Source organism: Zophobas morio, unplaced genomic scaffold, assembly GCF_036711695.1.
Source record: "Zophobas morio isolate AGI-343-1 ecotype UQ-CSIRO unplaced genomic scaffold, CSIRO_AGI_Zmor_V1 ptg000012l, whole genome shotgun sequence".
In the NCBI taxonomy this organism is placed as follows: Eukaryota; Metazoa; Arthropoda; class Insecta; order Coleoptera; family Tenebrionidae; genus Zophobas; species Zophobas morio.
In genome coordinates, this window is record NW_026972117.1 from 16039263 (window position 1) to 16058931 (window position 19669).

The window sequence follows — 19669 nt, forward strand, 5'->3', positions numbered from 1 at the left end:
CACTTCCGTCTAGAAATTGTGTCATTGTTAGCGGCTCTAATTGGAAAAGATATTAAACCGATTTGTTTTTACTTCGCGAGAGAAGGCTAAGCTAATTAACGATTTTTTTTATAAGTCACCTCTGATTTTAAATTTACATCTTAATGTTATTAAAAAACTGATCTAAGGTTATGTAGACAGAATTTCCCTAGCCCGTGAAGTATAATAATAATAAAACATATCCAGTTTTTTCGAAAGATGATTAAATTTGATTTTGCGAAATTTTATTTATTTTATGATATCCCCTATAAGTTACAAAATGCACATAACACCAGCCACCGTATAAAACAAAGTAGGCCATGCGTACTTGACATTTTTTTGATAAATTTTGGATTCATAGAATAAACACTTAAGGCGCATTCATAAACGACAAGTGCATGAGTATTCTATTTTATAAAATTTCAACATCATTTATAAAACAAAATTTTGAGGTGAACTTTTGTAAACCTTGTGAACTATGTCTACAATTAACCTCAAATGTAATCTATAACAGTGGACAAGCAATCAAAAGTTCTTTTAAATTCAAAAAAATGGGTTAGGAAAAAGTTTCTGCCCACGCTGTCAATGGTAATTGAAGATGTGTTCAGCAATGTTTTTTAATAGACATTATCGAAGAAATGATATCAATCTGTCATTCCTAATAGTACCATCCAGGTTATCTTTCTTATGTTCTGAGTCAACATAGTTGTTTTAAGACGATCAGGAAATTAGCTTTCATAAATGTATTTATAAGTTTATCAGTTTATGAGTAACTGGCGATATTAAATTATCTTAAAAGGAATTAATAAGAGACACTATCAACTATGTCTATACAAATATTTATTAGTTTACAAAAAGTTGCTAAAAATATCACGTAGGAAAATATGAATTACATAATGCTTTCAGTAACATCGGGAAAGAAGTTTTTGAATTTATTAAGTGTTAATACAGAACTTTCTTTAGGCCAATTTTTAATTTTCATCGGTCCCCACATGATTTTAATTTGTATTGCTATTTACTTGAATATACTTATTATTTTAATTAGATTTAACTTAATTTCTAAACTTGTAGTAAATTTCCGAAAAAACAAATTAAGCTGTTCACTGATAAATAAGTCGTATAATGCTGGAAAACAATTATTATTATCCAGCATTGTTTTCTAAGAAAAATTAACGAAATAGTGAAAGGAGATAGTGTTCAAAAATATACTAAACTTGTTATTGATATCTATGTCGCAATTTATAAAAACTCAAGTACATATCAGATTAAAAAATAACAAGTTTCTCTAATCAATTAGAGGTCTAATACTTTAAAAGAAATAGTACCAAGCTCTCAAGAACTAAACACAATTAACATAAAATTATATCCATGGAACTTCACATTAAATGAACGTAAAAGCGAAATGTTTATCATTCTGAACAAAGATTGTGTTCTGGTATTTATATTGCACGAAATTACGTTGTTCATGTAACCTACAAATCGAGTTATGAAAACCTTTATGAAAAACATTTCTGCAACACAACCGTATGAAACATTAACATAATAAAGTTTGAACAAAAGCTCAGGATCTTACATCGGAAGTAATACTGTTTGCATTTTAATAAAGGGTGGTTATGAAAAACAAAATCTGAAACGCGTCCTATTTGTGGAATACTTGGAGTCAAAAAGCGACCTTAAAATGTCGCATTTTTCCTCTGTTCATGCAATTCGTCTGGAAAACAAAATAGTACTTCGTATTAGAGTTTTTATAAAAGGACGAAAATGGATTGTGTTAGGTAGTAATCCTTTTTTAGAATTTTTACTTCCCGAGCGTAAGCAAAGGAAGTATTGTAATCGAGTCCGTCGGCCGACTCTCTACTTTTACGTTTTCTCGATCTTTCATGACCCCTAGAAGACGAAGAAATAGGTCTCCCATTTCCGTCTGTCTGTCCGTCTGTCCGTCTGTCCGTCTGTCCGTCTGTCCGTCTGTCCGTCTGTCCGTCTGTCCGTCTGTCCGTCTGTCCGTCTGTCCGTCTGTCCGTCTGTCCGTCTGTCCGTCTGTCCGTCTGTTGTCACGGATTTTTATTAGACAGATAATCTCCGAAAGTACTCGACCGATTGTTGTGAAATTTTGTACTTATATTAAGAATATCATGTAGATGGTAAAACGCTAACCAAAATTTGTCGAATCATCCCCACCACTAAAGCGATGACGTCACTTCAAAATTGTACATAGTAAATGGGTTTTTAATTGTATAAAATAACATAGTCCTACACATGTAGTTTACAACTCTGAATCGACTTTTCACCCGAAACGTCCAGATTTTTGGAAAAAAAATCAAAATTATAAAACAACATTTTGAAATTTAATTTTTAATCTGCTAACCAGAATGCTTTGAAATGTTGCAGATGTTTTAAGGCTATAAAGAGCATCATAAATCTTTAGTCAAAAAATATTTGCTTATCCCCTCCAAAAACTTGATGACGTCAGCTCAAAAGTTTGTGGAATAAATCATATCTAAAATGTACAAAATATGATGAGTCTGTACTTGTGAACTATCACTCCATTAATATTTTTTGGATTTGCATATACAGGGTGACTCAAAAAAATTAATGAATGCGTAAATATATTTTATTGATTTAATCAAAAACTACAAAACCGAATGCTCTGAAATCTTGCAGATGTTTTAAGGTCATAAAGAGCATAATAAATGTTTAGTCAAAATATATTTGCTTATCCCCTCCAAAAACTTGATGACGTCAGCTCGAAAGTTTGCCGAATAAATCATATCTAAAATGTACAAAATATGATGAGCCTGTACTTGTCATTTATCACTCAATTCATATTTTTTGGATTTGCATATACAGAGTGACTCAAAAAAATTAATGAATGCGTAAATTTATTAATTTATTTTATTGATTTAATCAGGAACTACAAAACCGAATGCTTTGAAATCTTGCAGATGTTTTAAGGTTATAAAGAGCATAATAAATTTTTAGTCAAAATATATTTGGTTATCTTCTACAAAAAACTGATGACGTCAGCTCAAAAGTTTTCCGAATAAATCGCATCTAAAATGTACAAAATATGATGAGTCTGTACTTGTGATTTATCATTCCATTCATATTTTTGGATTTGCATATGCAGGGTGACTGAAAAAAATTAATGAAGGCGTGAATTTATTTTATCGATTTAATCAGGAATTACAAAACCGAATGCTTTGAAATCTTGGGAATATTTTAAAGTTATTATAAGCATGGTAAACTTTTGTTCAAAATGTATTTGTTCATCCCTCCTAAAAAAATTGATGACGTCACCCTTAAATTTTGCTGAATAAATCCTATCTAAAATGCAAAAAATATGATGAGTTTGTACTTGTGATTTATCATTCCATTCATATTTTTTAGATTTTCTTAAGAGGTGGTTCAAAAAAATTAATGAAGTCAATTTATTTTATTGATTAAATTAAAGGCAACACTTATTATTAGTATTACACCCCAACCAACCCAATTTAGTAGACACAAAATTTGTTAAAGGAAAAACTCGGTTGAAACATAAGGGTAGCACGCTTATTTACATCGACTTTAACGTTACAGATCTGCATTTGTTTTATGCGGTCACTTGGTTCCGCGAATGCGAAATAGACATGTTTATAATCAACCAATTGTGAATTTCACCGTCAAGAATTAAAATAAAACCCAATGTTTTATATAATAAGCGGAAGTCGAAGCAATAAAACCGACGGTCGTTTTGTTTACAGTTTCTGTGTTTGGCTCTCACGTATGCTGTTACGCCTGTCATCTTAAATTAACAATGTTTATACATACACGATTTTTAGTTGCCTCTGATACGTAGGTATACGTGAGTAAATTGTTTCGTTATTTTATTGATTATTACAAATCAATATTCAAACGACCCAATTCATTTTCCCGAAAATTTGAGAATATAATAATTTTATTCTTAGTATTACACTACATCTATCCCAACTGATATACGTGTCCTTGCAAAAATGTTGATGACGTCATCGCAATTTTTTTTTAAATTCCCACTACAAAAATGTAATGAGAAAAAAAACACAATAGGCATGCAGTCGTCAAGTTTCCGACAGCGAGGGAAGTACTGTCTAAACTCTTTAGACCAATTTTTTTTCTCTGTGTTATTAACCTGTCTTTTTTTTCTAAAAAATCTATATTTATATTTTAAAAACAAATTTGAAATTTTCAGTCAATAGTATTAGAGCTGTGACATACAAACAATACTTCGTTTTTATTTTTTAAGGTTAATTAATAAACTGAACATTTATCATTTAAATATAAAATAATTGAGAGACAACAATAACATTCATAGTTTTATTCACATACAAATGTTCTTGTTAAAATCATCGATACATAGTGTTCACGTATAAAACTGAGTAACAACGTAACTAATAATTCTTTTTTTTACTTGAATTGTAACTACTTGATAACTCTACAACCTTATTAACATAATAAAGTGTAGGATTAACTTAACATTTGTACTATTTATATTACAACGGAATAAATTATTATTTTTTTAATAGGTACCTTAACCTAAATACGCAATAAATAATTGTTATGAAAATCTTCCTATTAGGTACTCTTGCGACACGCGTCATTGGTTACTTGAAGTATCTGGTTTATCTCCTTCTGCCCCCATTTCCATTGCCGCTTTTACTTGGTCTTCAGACACAAAACCCGTACTCCTCCTGTTGGATAGGCGATTTCGGGCACGTTTTTTCCTCTGCGTCTCGCTGGTATCTGTGGGACTACAGTTTGTCTTTTAGAACTAGATCGATTAAATGACAGTCACCACTTACCTCTTTTGTCTGAGTTGCACTTCTGGATACCTGGGCGATTTGTTGCAGTTTTCGTAGGATTTTTCCATCACTAGACTGGTCATTGCTTCTTGTCTGTAATCAGAATGAAGAATGGTTGAGTAACGAACAGTGTTAATAAATGGTTGTCAATTACATTAATTCATATAGTAAACTGTTCACAGAAGTTCTTTGTTAAGAAGAATGTTTGTTAAGAATTGATAAACATAGTGTAAACATGGAAAAATAATTTGGCTATGTACTCATTGTTAGGAATAACACATGTGTGTAATCGCAAAACAGAAGGTTGATGGGTTGGGGGAAAATGGTTAGTGTAGCTAGAGCATGAACTTATTCCATGGTAAATTTACAATGAAGAATTCAAACCGGGAGAAGTCTGTAACCACAGACACTCTAAATATAATATGCATTTCTAACTAACAAATATTTGGAGAAAAGAGTTAAAAAATTTCTGGAAAACCAATTTAACATTGTCTGCGATACATTAAATTCTATCTTGTTTGAAAATGTTGAAAAATAATCCACTTTTTGTATTGAATAAAGAAAGTTGGGTAAAAGGTAAGGGTGAAAGAACTGCGTACCATGGACTCATAACGAACGTCATTACAAATTGAAAATATTTTACACTGTGCATTTAACGTCTGAGTATGTATATGAAACATAATGTTCAAAATATATTTTCTTCAGAGCATAGTTTATAGCAGTTTTACTTAAAGTAACGTAAGAATGTGTGTATAATTGTGTGCCTATATCTCACGATGTATACACATCCAGTGAGTCTAACATTAAATTAAATATTGCTACTATCAATTATTATATTTCTATTCCTTTGCAGGCCAAAATAACTTGAAAATCTGTCATTAAACTGATAAAGTGTTTTTGTAAAACCTGGAGCAGTTTTAATTTGTTATAATTATATTTTAAAAGAGTTTGATAATTAGAGTATCTACAGCAAAATTTAATTTTTAACACTTTCTCCAGATTTTTGTTACCAAATTTCTGAATCTAGATAAATTTAGAGCGTTCTTGACATTGTTTCCAAATTTTCCAAACATATTAATTTGATATTTAGATATAAAATTTCAGGTTTTAAATTATTAATTTCCTCTATCGTGTTCCACAAGCAGTTTTTGTTTGTTACTTTGCTGATTTTTTAAGTTAGACACTTTATTCTTTAAACAGCTGACTTCTTCTTTAAGAATTTGTAGTTCTAGAATTTCTTGATTAGGTAGTACTTCTTGTTTAAAATCGTGTTTAAGACAATGGGGTTTTTATTTTGAAAATCATCCGCAAAAACATGTACTGGAACAGCGTCATCGTTGAACCTCAAATCTACAGAGAAGTAAAAGCTGCACTCTTGAAAATGAAGCTAAATAACAATAAAATGTATAATGCTAAAATAAAGTTATTAATTGGGGCTCTCCACTAGTATCCTCCCAGCGATGCAATTACTTGTACGACGAGCGGATTACACAGTCAGCCGCAATTCCACTCCAACCGTGACGAGATAAATGCCCCGAGCTACTCACTGACGGTCATCCCTCTATTTAACTTGTACATATATAGCAACAAATTGCTTGTATTACCCCGTATAAAAACTGTCAGTCGTCAAGGTCAATTGTTTTAACGGCGAAAAAGTTACACAAGTCACAGCGGAAAGTGTGTCCTCACTTTTGATAATAGTTCGTATCAAGTACTCTAGTTTTAGATAAAGGAGACGTCACAGCTTCTCCCACTGCTCCCTCTTTTCTAAAAGCAACCATTTGTCAACAATTTCAATTTAAAAAAAATAATCGACGGTTTTTGTATTTGTGCAATTTTGCTTAGACTGAGATTTAGTATACCGTTCAAGAAAGTTAAAAGTGGTTTTACTGTTGAAGAAAGAGCGTATTTATAAGACTATTATTTTTAAAACAGAGTAATAAATAAATAAAATAATTAATTTGCATATTTTATAGCTGAAAGATTTTTCGCTTAGCACTTGATTAGGTCAGGTACTGACTTTTTGTGAGGGGAAGCCCATCATGGGCACCCGGAGCTTTGGTCGTATGCTCCGGGTATTGCCGGACTTCCATCGGTTAAAACCTCTCCTGTGGAATGTTTTCCCACCTTGGTGCCCTTATTTTGACATTTCTTCAGGATGGCATTTGATTTCTTCATATAGTGCAATTTCGTGAGATATCTTTTGCTCCTGTTTCTAGTCTCTCACTATTTTTCATTATTTCCGTAATAAATCTATTCCATTATCTTCTTCCATTTCTCTTCATTCTCCAGCATGATATCAATTAAGATTTCCTTTTCCAGATCATGACCAAGTTCCACCTCTAGATTTCTTTTTTCTCTTTACCTAAATATCTGTAGTCTTCTATTTCTTTTCCTACTTGCTTTAGATACAATACACTCGCTATTCATAATAGTGCCTTTTTTCCAAAACTGACCGGTATTTGGCATATTTACAAGCTTCCTACTAGACTAGACTAGCACCTGTCTTAGAGGAAAAGTTGTCTACGCAGCAAATCATTCATTACTTTTGAACTACCCTCGGTATTTCTTGGAACGGTATTTTGAAGGCTTTGGGGATGGTTGTCACCCAGTCCTGCTGTTTTCCTGCTTTTCATCTTTTGACTGGGTATCACTAATTTTTCCTCCGTGAATTCATCTACTTCTGACTGCATTGCTTGTTTTTTCCATGCATTTGACCTGACCTAACCTGACCTAACCGAAACTGACCTGACATTACCTGCCATAACTGACCTGACCTCTACTTTGTTTCAAGTAAACAAACTATAAACATTTCTGTCAATACGTAAAAACTAAACAGTACAGAGTCATCAAAATTGATTGAGAGAGTTGGTACTCCCTGTTTTTGTCGTGAAGTTTGTCAACCTTATGACAGATTTGTTTAAGGTTAGGTGGCAATGAATTCAGTGGCGTGACAAGAGAACTGGGGGTTGATTGTCGAACTCATAAGCATAAGTGGATTCTGAAGAATAATTCCACGCCCCAAATTCGTCTTGAGTACCACTCCGGAACAAATGTAAAATTCGAAACTTCAAATCTGACAACTAATATTTTTTACCAAAAAAAATCGAAAAAAGAAGCCACTGTTTGTTTGGCTCTATTGTTTCAGTGTTTCAATGTTTAATTAATCTTTTTGAAAATAGGAAAAAAGAATTCGACTTTCTTTAGAATATGTTAGACATTTTGAATAAATTTAGTAAATTTTAACAAAGTTTATTTTACGAACAAATACACTGTCAGACAAAATAATATTTAGTGTTATACATTTTTTTACTTTTACTTCCCGAGCGTAAGCAAAGGAAGTATTGTAATCGAGTCCGTCGGTCGACTCTCTACTTTTACGTTTTCTCGATCTTTCATGACCCCTAGAAGACGAAGAAATAGGTCTCCCATTTCCGTCTGTCTGTCCGTCTGTCCGTCTGTCCGTCCGTCTGCCGTCCCGGATTTTTATTAGACAGATAATCTCCGAAAGTACTCGACCGATTGTTGTGAAATTTTGTACTTATATTAAGAATATCATGTAGATGGTAAAACGCTAACCAAAATTTGTCTAATCATCCCCACCACTAATGTGATGACGTCACTTCAAAATTGTACATAGTAAATGGGTTTTCAATTGTATAAAATAACATAGTCCTACACATGTAGTTTACAACTCTGAATCGACTTTTCACCCGAAACGTCCAGATTTTTGGAAAAAAAATCAAAATTATAAAACATTTTGAAATTTAATTTTTAATCTGCTAACCAGAATGCTTTGAAATGTTGCAGATGTTTTAAGGCTATAAAGAGCATAATAAATTTTTAGTCAAAAAATATTTGCTTATCCCCTCCAAAAACTTGATGACGTCAGCTCAAAAGTTTGTGGAATAAATCATATCTAAAATGTACAAAATATGATGAGTCTGTACTTGTAATTTATCACTCCATTCATATTTTTTGGATTTGCATATACAGGGTGACTCAAAAAAATTAATGAATGCGTAAATATATTTTATTGATTTAATCAGGAACTACAAAACCGAATGCTCTGAAATCTTGCAGATGTTTTAAGGTCATAAAGAGCATAATAAATGTTTAGTCAAAATATATTTGCTTATCCCCTCCAAAAACTTGATGACGTCAGCTCGAAAGTTTGCCGAATAAATCATATCTAAAATCTACAAAATATGATGAGTCTGTACTTGTCATTTATCATTCCATTCATATTTTTTGGATTTGCATATACAGAGTGACTCAAAAAAATTAATGAATGCGTAAATATATTTTATTGATTTAATCAGGAACTACAAAACGGAATGCTCTGACATCTTGAAGATGTTTTAAGGTTATAAAGAGCATAATAAATGTTTAGTCAAAATATATTTGCTTATCCCCTCCAAAAACTTGATGACGTCAGCTCGAAAATTTGCCGAATAAATCATATCTAAAATGTACAAAATATGATCAGTCTGTACTTGTGATCTATCACTCCATTCATATTTTTTGGATTTGCATATACAGGGTGATTCAAGAAAATAAATGAAAGCGTAAATTTATTTTACTGATTTACTCAGGAACTACAAAACCGAATGCTTCGAAATCTTGAAGATATTTTAAAATTATCATAAGCATGGTAAATTTTTGATCAAAATGTATTTGGTCGTCCCCCCTAAAAAATTTATGACGCCACCACAAAATTTTGCTGAATAAATCCTATCTAAAATGTACAAAATATGGTGAGTCTCTTCTTGTGATTTATCATTCCATTCAAATTTTTTCGATTTGCATATACAGGGTGACTCAAAAAAATTAATGAATGCGTAAATTTATTTTATTGATTTAATCAGGAACTACAAAACCAAATGCTTTGAAATCTTGCAGATGTTTCAAGGTTATAAAGAGCATAATAAATTTTTAGTCAAAATATATTTGGTTATCTTCTACAAAAAACTGATGACGTCAGCTCAAAAGTTTGCCGAATAAATCGTATCTAAATTGTACAAAATATGATGAGTCTGTACTTGTGATTTATCATTCCATTCATATTTTTGGATTTGCATATGCAGGGTGACTCAAAAAAATTAATGAAGGCGTGAATTTATTTTATCGATTTAATCAGGAATTACAAAACCGAATGCTTTGAAATCTTGGGAATATTTTAAAGTTATTATAAGCATGGTAAACTTTTGTTCAAAATGTATTTGTTCATCCCTCCTAAAAAAATTGATGACGTCACCCTTAAATTTTGCTGAATAAATCCTATCTAAAATGCAAAAAATATGATGAGTTTGTACTTGTGATATATCATTCCATTCATATTTTTTAGATTTTCTTAAGAGGTGGTTCAAAAAAAGGCGCCGTATACCTGAGTAAATTGTTTCGTTATTTTATTGATTATAAGAAATCAATATTCAAAACGACCCAATTCATTTTCCCGAAAATTTGGGAATACAATAATTTTATTCTTAGTATTACACTACATCTATCTCAACTGATATACGTGTCCTTGCAAAAATGTTGATGACGTCATCACAATTTTTTTTTAAATTCCCACTACAAAAATGTAATGAGAAAAAAAAACACAATAGGCATGCAGTCGTCAAGTTTCCGACAGCGAGGGAAGTACTGTCTAAACTCTTTAGACCAATTTTTTCATTTGTAACGATTTTTCTTTGTTCATCGTGAGCCAAGGGAGGCGGAGCTTAATTACAAAATCTTTGTCTACAAGAATTACCACGTGATCGTATTGCTCAAAGAAAACTATATGTATTAAACAAAAAACCTAAAAAATAAGCCCCACCTATCCGTCTGGATCTCAATCGTGATGGATTTTCCATCCGTTGTCAGACCGAGGGACGGAGCGTAACTGCAAAATCCATATTTCCTGTTTTAAACATGTCTCGTTTCTTGTTGTGAAAAGAAGACTACATGTATTAAGAAAAAAAGGCAACGTATAAGCCCCACTCCCCACCCTATTTCAGTTGTAATGTTTTTTTTATTTGTCATGAACCAAGAGGGCGGATTTTCGTTTCTCTGCAAAAAATTACCATCTGAAAGATCTTTTGTTATTGTTGACAGATGTAGTAGGGGAGAGAGGGTTATACAGTCTCCTTTATCACAAAATAATCTATTTTAAACAATATGATAATACGTAAAACATGTTTTGATGAAAAATTCATCACAACTGAAATAAGGGTGGGTGGGTGGGGCTTTCTTTTTGCTTCCTTTTTTTTATTCTAAATATATACAGGTTTCTTTCAACACCATACTTAAAAACATGTTTTAGACGATAATTTCTTGTACAGAAATAAGGATTTTGCAATTAAAGTCCGCCCCCAGGCTCATCATCAACTGAGATGGCGGTGGGTAGGTAGGGCTTAAATTTTGCCTTTTTGTTAGATATATATATAATGATCTTTTCACACAAAGATATTTAAAACGTTTGAAATGGTAAATTTTTTGTTTTGGGAAACGTCGATTTTACAATTATGCTCCGCCACTCGGTCTGACAACGAATGAAAAATTCATCACATTTGAGATTCGGGTGGGTGGGCGGGACTTAATTTGTGTCTCCTTTCTTCTTGACATATACAGCGTGTTATTGAAAGCTACGTGCAACAAAATAGACGGTTCTTCGCGAAGTCCAAGAAGTCGGAAAAACTTATTTTGTGTTATCAAAATTATAAGGGGAAAATTAACTCTTATCCAACCTTTTCAGACGCTGCTGAAGGATAAATAGGTAAAATTAATTTATTTTTGTAAATCCTAGCAACTGTAACAACAAAACTTTTGTCAAGACTAAATGTTGCTATAGAAACGAAAGATGATCTATTTATCAAATTTGGACATAAATTTTAATAATTTTTATCTGTAAAATGAGAACATTTTTACCTGAACTTTTTTTAACTTTTAGCACCCATACACTTCGAGACCAATTGCCGATTTTATTTTGTTCGTACCTTTCAATAACAGGCTGTATAGTTTTCTTTCAAGAACATGATGCTTAAAAACATGTTTCACATGGTAGTTTCTTGTAGAGAAATAAGCATTTTGCAATTAAGCTCCTCCTCTCGAGTCACGACGAATAAAAACAGTTATCACAATTGAGAAAGGGGCGGGTGGGCGGGGTTTGTATTATGCCTTCCTTTTTCGAATATGAGTACATAGTTTTCTTTTCACGACAATAAATTGAAAACGTGTTTAAAAGGGTAAATTTTTAGAGAAGTGTTGGGGATAAAATTTACCATTTTAAGCATGTTTCAGTTTTTTGTTGTAAAGGAAAACTATGTACATTAAAAAAAATGCAAAATATAAATAAACCCCGCCCACCCACCCTATCTCATTTGTAACGATTTTTCTTTGTCCATCGTGAGCCAAATTACAAAATCCATATTTTTGTATAAGAATTACCATGTGAAACAGTGATTGTTGGTTGTCAAACAGAGAGGCAAAAACTGCAAAATCCATATTTCCTGTTTTAAACATGTTTTAAGTTTCTTGTTGTGAAAAGAAGGCTACATATATTAAGAAAGTATAAGCCCCACCCGACCACCCTATCTCAGTTGTAGTGATTTTTTTTATTCGTCGTGAGCCAAGAGGGCGGAGCTTAATTGCAAAATCTATGTTTCTGTAGAAAAAGTTACCATGTGAAACATCTTTTATTATTGTTGACATAGTAGGAGAGAGAGAGTTACACAGTCTCCTTTATCTCAAAATGGTGAAAAAGTCATCACAAGTGAGATGGGTGGGTGGGGTTTTCTTTTTTTTTATTCTAAATACATATATACAACACCATAGTTAAAAACATGTTTTAGAGGATAAGTTCTTATAAAGAAAAAAGGATTTTGCGATTAAACTCCTCCCCCGGGCTCATAAGGAATAACATCATTACAACTGAGATGGCGGTGGGTAGGCGGGGCTTGAATTTTGCCTTTTTTCTAAATATCACAAAACACTCACCTATTTATGAAATGTGCACCCAGTACAACACTCACCAGAATGATTTTGATATTTTTAGGTAGTTACTTTAGACTTCTTTAATTTGGTATGTGGTTATATAGTATGCGTATTTCTAAATCCGCTGTGTCTCTGTATCCCAATGGGTACTGCAGTAATATTAGCTGTTGTTAACAGAGTTGTTTCATCTGAAGCCAAAGTTTTTCCCGTTGGTCTGTAATTGGGTTGTAATACCTGTTGGCCAACGTAACTAATAATAATAATAATAATAATAATAATAATAATAATGATCTTTTCACGCCAAGATATTTAAAACGATTAAAATTGAAAATTTTTCTTTTGGGAAACATGGATTTTACAATAAAGCTATTTTTTACAAAAATGTCAAGTGTCCGGATTTTTTTGTCTGGCAATGTATTTTTCCAAAGTAAAGTGAAGTGAATGCATAATATCATGTTTTCTAGTATTCCACAGCTCGTAAAATACGGAAACGCACGTTTTCTGTTACATTTGTCGGCTGTTGGAAACGTTTTCAATACATAATCTTAGGGACAAAAATACTAATATACCATGTTGTAAAGTAGTCCAAGCTATAAGGCTATAAGCTATATTACAATAATAAAAGTAGTTGACCGCAAATAAATACGCCTTTTGTGTGGTTTGCACTAAAGTTACCGGTTAGCACTAAAACGTCTTCTAAACATTTTTTGCTTAGATTTAGATATTTAGTGAAAGCCGCTCCTAAACGAAACGACAACACCCGGTCGACTGCAGTGGACACGTTATTTACGGCACTAAAACCTTTTCTGTTGTAAACAACTTAATTTCGACAAAATGGGATTATTTTATGAGGGCCATATACCCTTATAGCTTTTGGACTACTATACAATACATTAAGAATATCGTGAATATGGTAAAATCTTAATGAAAATTGGTCTATATATTCTTTCCCAAAATTTGACTCAGAAATTAGATGACATCATTTTAATAATTTAGTTGCATTGTGAGTTGTGGTATTGATGATGAAATATAAATATTATAGTAGATATTTTCGGTTAAAAGAAGGGAAGTAGGGAAAATCACACATATTAGCACTTGAATTTTTCACGGTACAGAAATTACGTCATAGCGACGTGGGACCAACTCGAGATGTGAGACATGGAACCCAATAAAATAACTCTCCTTTGATTACGCTTTGCGAGATCGACCGAAAGTGCTCCCTGTATTATACGAATTTTTGTGTCTTGGATAGATGTGCACCAAAAAACAACTAAGAATAGGAAACCACATCAAGCCGTAATTTTATACATTCATAATAACACTACAAACATTCATTTCAAACTTTATCGCTTCGTTCTCAAAGCAAGTAACCTAATATATTTACATAGTTTCGCTTTTAATTAACAAATGTATCCGCCATAAGTTCTCGTGTTTTAAAAAGTTCTAAATGTCTAATTGCTCTTTAGTTGGCTGCAAGAACAGTTTGAACAACACCAACATGCGAAATGCTTTAAATGAAGCCATTGAAGCTTTAGAACGAAATGCTCAAACGACGATTAATTTTCCCAACAGCCAACAATTTTTCAGTTCTTATTTGTTTTCGTATTCGGTGTCCTGGCACGGGGTCAAAATGGCCGAGTGCAACTATAACTCGTCCAATGTGTGTCGCCAAACAAGATTACGCCACAAAATGGCGACCCAATTGTTTTATTTTCTTACATCTGCACTGTCAAAACACCATAAGGTTGGCTGCACTGTCAACTTTCATTTAATAATTTTCGAGCTATCAGATTATTTTCATTATCGAAATTTAGTGGCTTCTTTTGACGTCTCTATCTTGATTGTTTATCACTAGTTTCGTCAAATTGATTTGTACAGTCTAAGAAAAAATAACAATCTGTCAAAAACTAAATATCCGCTACATTAATTTAAAGTATAAATATGCGGAGTAGAAAACAAATATTAGATAATAATTTAAGTACGCGAATACGTGTAGGTAGACCATAGCTTATCTGACGAAAACATTTTAAGATAAAAGTACACTTTACTTAGCTACAGATTTTGGTGTGACAAGTGACACTTTAATGTCAAAAATTACTAGATTAATAGTAAATTAAGGTAACGCTTTGAGATCAAAGCAAACCGAGCCAATGTCAAACGATAAAAATTAGATATTAAACGGAAAATCCTGTAGTACTTAGTTACATTGGTTACTACCATCCTCGCAAATTATTTTACTCTGTAGAAAAATATAAACTGATTTGAGTATATGCACTAATTTCAATGCGCTGTACTAACAATTAATTACCCATTAATTGTTAGTACAGTTTAACCCATGATTGATGTTTCCAGTGAAGAACCAACAATGACTAAATAAAAGTTTTATGTGAAAGAAACTGCCGATAAAACAAACAGGAAGCAATTGTGACCTAATAAACTTACATGAATAACATTTTAAACAAGTTTTATAAGCAACTCATTATCAAACTGTCACTGATAAAGCCTAAGAAAAAATGGAACATAATCAGGACATCAAACATTTGGTCATTAAATTTATGGCAACGTGTTAAAAAATGTTTACACTTTCGTGACACAGTTTCAAAATCTACGCGAATTTTGACATCTTTTTGTTTTTATTTTTGTTCTAAATAACACAACGAGCTATTATATTCAAAAAGCGTACTAAAAGATAAGTGTATACGTAATGGACTTTCGAACCCTTAAAAATGGCGTCATACTACTTAAGCCATATATTATTGGACCTTTTTTATTAAAGCAACTTAGCGCTACTGACCTGATTATATTAGCTTCAACTTCAGCCTTTTCTGCACTAAAGCTAAAATTTGGCACAGTTCACGACATCACTAGCAGCATCTGCGGAATGAGACAGAGTAATACCGTATGTAATCATTCCCTATTTTATCTTTATACTTCGAGATAAGGAATCGACTATTGGGTATTTTTGTTATTATCGAAAGTTGAAGGCCGAAAGCAAAATCCATTGAACACGAACAACACTGTTGATTTGTTTATCTCTGGGGAGAAATATGTTTACATAAAGATACGGAAGATGTGATTGTGTTCTTCTAGTTTCCATTTTTCATAATTTCCTAGTAAATTATCTTGTTTATCCTTGCTGAGTCAAATCTGGCAAACACATGACGACAACTTTCTTGCATTTTAATTACCAGTAATTGCACCGTTTTTCCGCTATCTGTGGGTGTCTGTTTTCCTTCATGACCTACCTCGTTTGCATATTTTTAAATTTTAGTTTTCTCCGGTGTGTTGAAACACCGTGTATAGTATGCGAACCACGTGACGTAGTAGGCAATCATCAATACACGTTCTCCCCACAGGAGCCAGCGCCGCTCGAAACAGTGAAAACCGCTGAATAATGATGTGTTCCAGGTATGCGAGTGATGTGTTTATTTCAATAATGTGCCTTTGAGATGTATGAAATGACACGTGGATTTAAAATGTCGCACGTGGAGCGAATGAAATTGCGACTGTTCCATGATTACGACTCCATTTTTGTTCGTCTCATTTTATGCAGATTTTACTTTTTGTTCAAGGCATGCTATTTAATTAACTTTTCGCTATACACCTTCGCAAAGTTTGTTCTTTTATTGATAAAATCGATAATTATGTCTCCCCGTCTTGCATACCTACGTGGATGCCAGCGCACGGAGGAGGTTATTTGATAAGCTCCGATCCCATAAAATCCCATGTAGTAATTTCTAATTTCGGCGACTGATTTATAAGGTCGTTTCGACTTCATGAAAAATTTAAAAACGACCAAGTTGCCTGGTTTTAAAAACATCCAGATGCGCAGTCCACGGGATCGAATATCGAAGGAGCAAGAGGCGGAGATTCCCTGAAAGAGACATTGAGCAGAGTTTTTTTTAGTTCTGCGCGGACTCATGAATAAATTTTGAAATTTTTGCCAAGGAAGAGTCGTTATGTTAATTTATCCGTAACTTTAACTTAATTACGGCGAATTAATTTCGGAGGGGACGAGAAAGCCTTTTTAAATATTGATGATACTCAAAGGATCCTGCAGTCGAGTGCAAGATCAGTGATAAAGTGTGCTTGATGCGCTTTGAAATCATTTAAAAAATAAGTGTCACAAGTTGTAATACATATTTTTAGAATTTTTTCTTAAAAATTCCAGAAAAAAATGGCATTAGGAAAATGAATTAATGGTTTACACAATACTTCCCTCTGTGTGAAAAGGTTATGTTATCAATCGGGTTTATGTTTTGTGGACGAAATTATCGGACCAATTATTGTCACATTTTGTGTGTACATTGTATTGTATGTATCATGTAGACGGTAAAACGCTTAGCAAAATTTGGCTAATCATTCCCACCAACAATTTGATGACGTCACGTCAGAATTGCACATAATAAATGTGTTTTAAATTGTCTTAAAAAAAAACGTTGTCCTATACGTGTAGTTTATGAATCCGTCTTGAGTTTTGACCGACAAATTTTTGTAAATGTAGCGTGTTAAATTTTTAATCAAAATACATCTATTTATCCCCTCCAAAAAATCTATGTCATCATCTCAAAATTTTATCGATTTTCTTTCAAAAATTATTTAAATCTAAAATAATATCAAGTACCTATTTATTTACAGGGACGGACATATTTTTGTATACAAACTTATTTAATAATTATTTGAGACATCAATTTTAGTGTTTATTAAAAGTTCAAGCTGAATAACAAAATCAGAAAAAATAAGCATTGATTGTGATTTTCAAAATGTTTTGAAACTAAAACAATATTTGACCAGACTTCATGCATGTATTTTTAATACAAATCTAGTTCATACATTTTTTTGAGATGATGTCATCAATCATTTGAAAGGGAAAGAAAAACTGCATTTGATGTCTCCTAATCTAGAATTTAGTTTAGTGTTTCAAATGCTGACAATATATCGTCGCTGAGAACTTATTTGATCTACAGACCGGAGCGCGCTCATGGCAATGTCGACTCTAAACGTTCAGAATTTCTGCGGGGAATAGTTATTATTTAGATGCTTTTGTTTACAAACATATATCACATCTGACATGTTTCACTCGATTTTGACATGCAACTATTTTTTTGTTTAACTAAGAATTAATTCTTTGATACTAACAAAACTTCCTAATTTAGCAATAATAGCGGAACCGTAATCATGCAATAGTTTTTCTTCGGGAAAGTGCGATTATTTTTACATATTTTTAATATATAAAAATAACTACCAAAATGACAATATTGGTAGTTATTTTTTACTTTTACTTCTAGTAATAGCTCTCAGTGATCGAAAAACTGAAAAAAATAAAAAACTGAATTATCGAAGAATTAAAAATTTTAAAAATCGAAAAACCAAGATGGTAAAATTGAAAACTCGAAAAATTGAAAAATAAAAATATTAAAATCGAGAAATCGAAATATCTAAAATCTGCAATTGAAAAATTCAAATATCGAAAAATTGTAAAATCGAGAAATCCAAATATGAAAAAATCGAAAAAATAAAAATTGGAAATTAAAATTATATAATCGAGAAATTGAACAATCGGATAATTGAAAAATCGAAACAACGAAAATAGGAAAATCGAAAATTTAAAATATCCGAAAATTGAAAATTTTAAATACAGAATAAATCTAGAGTTTAAACAATGAAAAACTGAAAATTCAAAAAATAAAAAATTAAAAAATATTGAAGAACTGAAAAATTGAAAACTCGAAAAATCTAAAATTTAAAACATTGAAAAATCAAGACATCAAAAAATCAAAAAAATGAAAATTCGAAAATCTAAAATTTAAAAATCGCAAAACTGACAAATTAACAAATCGAAAAGTCAAAACTCGACAATAATTAAAAAAATTCGAAAATCAAAAAATCGAAACATCGAAAAATTAAAAAACTGAGACATCGAGAAATCGAAACATCAAAAGAACGAGAAATCGAGGAGTCGAAAAGTCGAGAAGTCGAAAAGTTAAAAATATAATATAAATCGAGAGATCGAACAATCAAAACATCGAAACATTCGAATCTCCATAAATAGAGATTTCAAAAAATTGAAAAATCGGAAATGAAAAATTCGGAAAATTGAAAAATTAAAATATAGAAAAACTGAAAACTCGAGGAATCGAAAAATCTAGAATTTTAAAAATTGAAAAATTAAAATATCGAAAAGTTGGAAAATTGAGAAATCAAAATATAAAAAAAGTCGAAATTGAAAAATCTAGAGTTTAAACAATGAAAAACTGAAAATCCAAAAAATAAAAAATTGAAAAATCGAAAAATCCAGAAGTCGAAAGATCGAAAAGTCGCAGAAACGAAATATTGAAAAATCCCAAAACTGAAAGAAATCCAAAAATTGGAAAATTGAGAAATCGACAAACCAAAAAAGCAAAGTCGAAAAATCGAAGAATTGAAGGACTGAAAAATAGAAACTTGGAGAAGTCGAGAAATGGGAAAATCAAAAATTGATTGATTGAGAAATCAGAAAACTGACAATTTAGCAACGTCAAAATCTGAAAAATAGTAATATGTACTGAAGAACAGAATAATCAAAACATCCAGAAATCGAAAAATCTAAAATTTAAAACATTGAACAGTTAAAATATCGCAAAATTGAAATATCGAGAAATCCAAACACCAAAAAATCAAAAAATAAAAATTCGAATATTTAAAATTTAAAAATCGAAAAACTGACAAATCAACAAATCGAGAAATCGAAACTCCAGAATTTAAAAAATTGAGAAACTGAAAAATCGAAACATGGAAAAATTCAAACACATACATCGAGGAATCGAAAAATCATAGGATCGAGAAATAGAGGCGCCGAAAGCCGAGAAGAAAAGTTAAAA

General features: G+C 31.8%; 1 protein-coding gene across 2 annotated transcripts; it reads right to left on the reverse strand.

The window, feature by feature from the left end:
* Positions 1-4333: 4333 nt before the first annotated feature.
* Positions 4334-15717, reverse strand: LOC135128387 (uncharacterized). 2 transcript variants are annotated; one of them, XM_064055299.1, is made up of 4 exons: positions 15604-15717; positions 12813-13043; positions 4833-4925; positions 4334-4781 (listed from the first exon to the last, which is right to left on the reverse strand). In XM_064055299.1, the coding sequence occupies exons 3-4, from the start codon at positions 4913-4915 to the stop codon at positions 4628-4630; spliced, it is 237 nt and encodes a 78-aa protein (XP_063911369.1). In that variant the 5' UTR covers positions 4916-4925; positions 12813-13043; positions 15604-15717; the 3' UTR covers positions 4334-4627. The 2 variants fall into 2 exon arrangements, with proteins under 2 accessions (XP_063911369.1, XP_063911368.1); XM_064055298.1 differs by lacking the exon at positions 12813-13043 and having other exon boundaries at positions 15604-15714.
* Positions 15718-19669: the final 3952 nt, after the last annotated feature.

Bases quoted from the DNA above. Each gene is read 5' to 3' on its own strand.
- LOC135128387 (XM_064055299.1), bottom strand. From the start codon at position 4,915: ATGACCAGTCTAGTGATGGAAAAATCCTACGAAAACTGCAACAAATCG. The intron at 4,782-4,832 runs GTAAGTGGTGAC...GACAAACTGTAG, and splicing joins GTGCAACTCAGACAAAAGAG to TCCCACAGATACCAGCGAGA.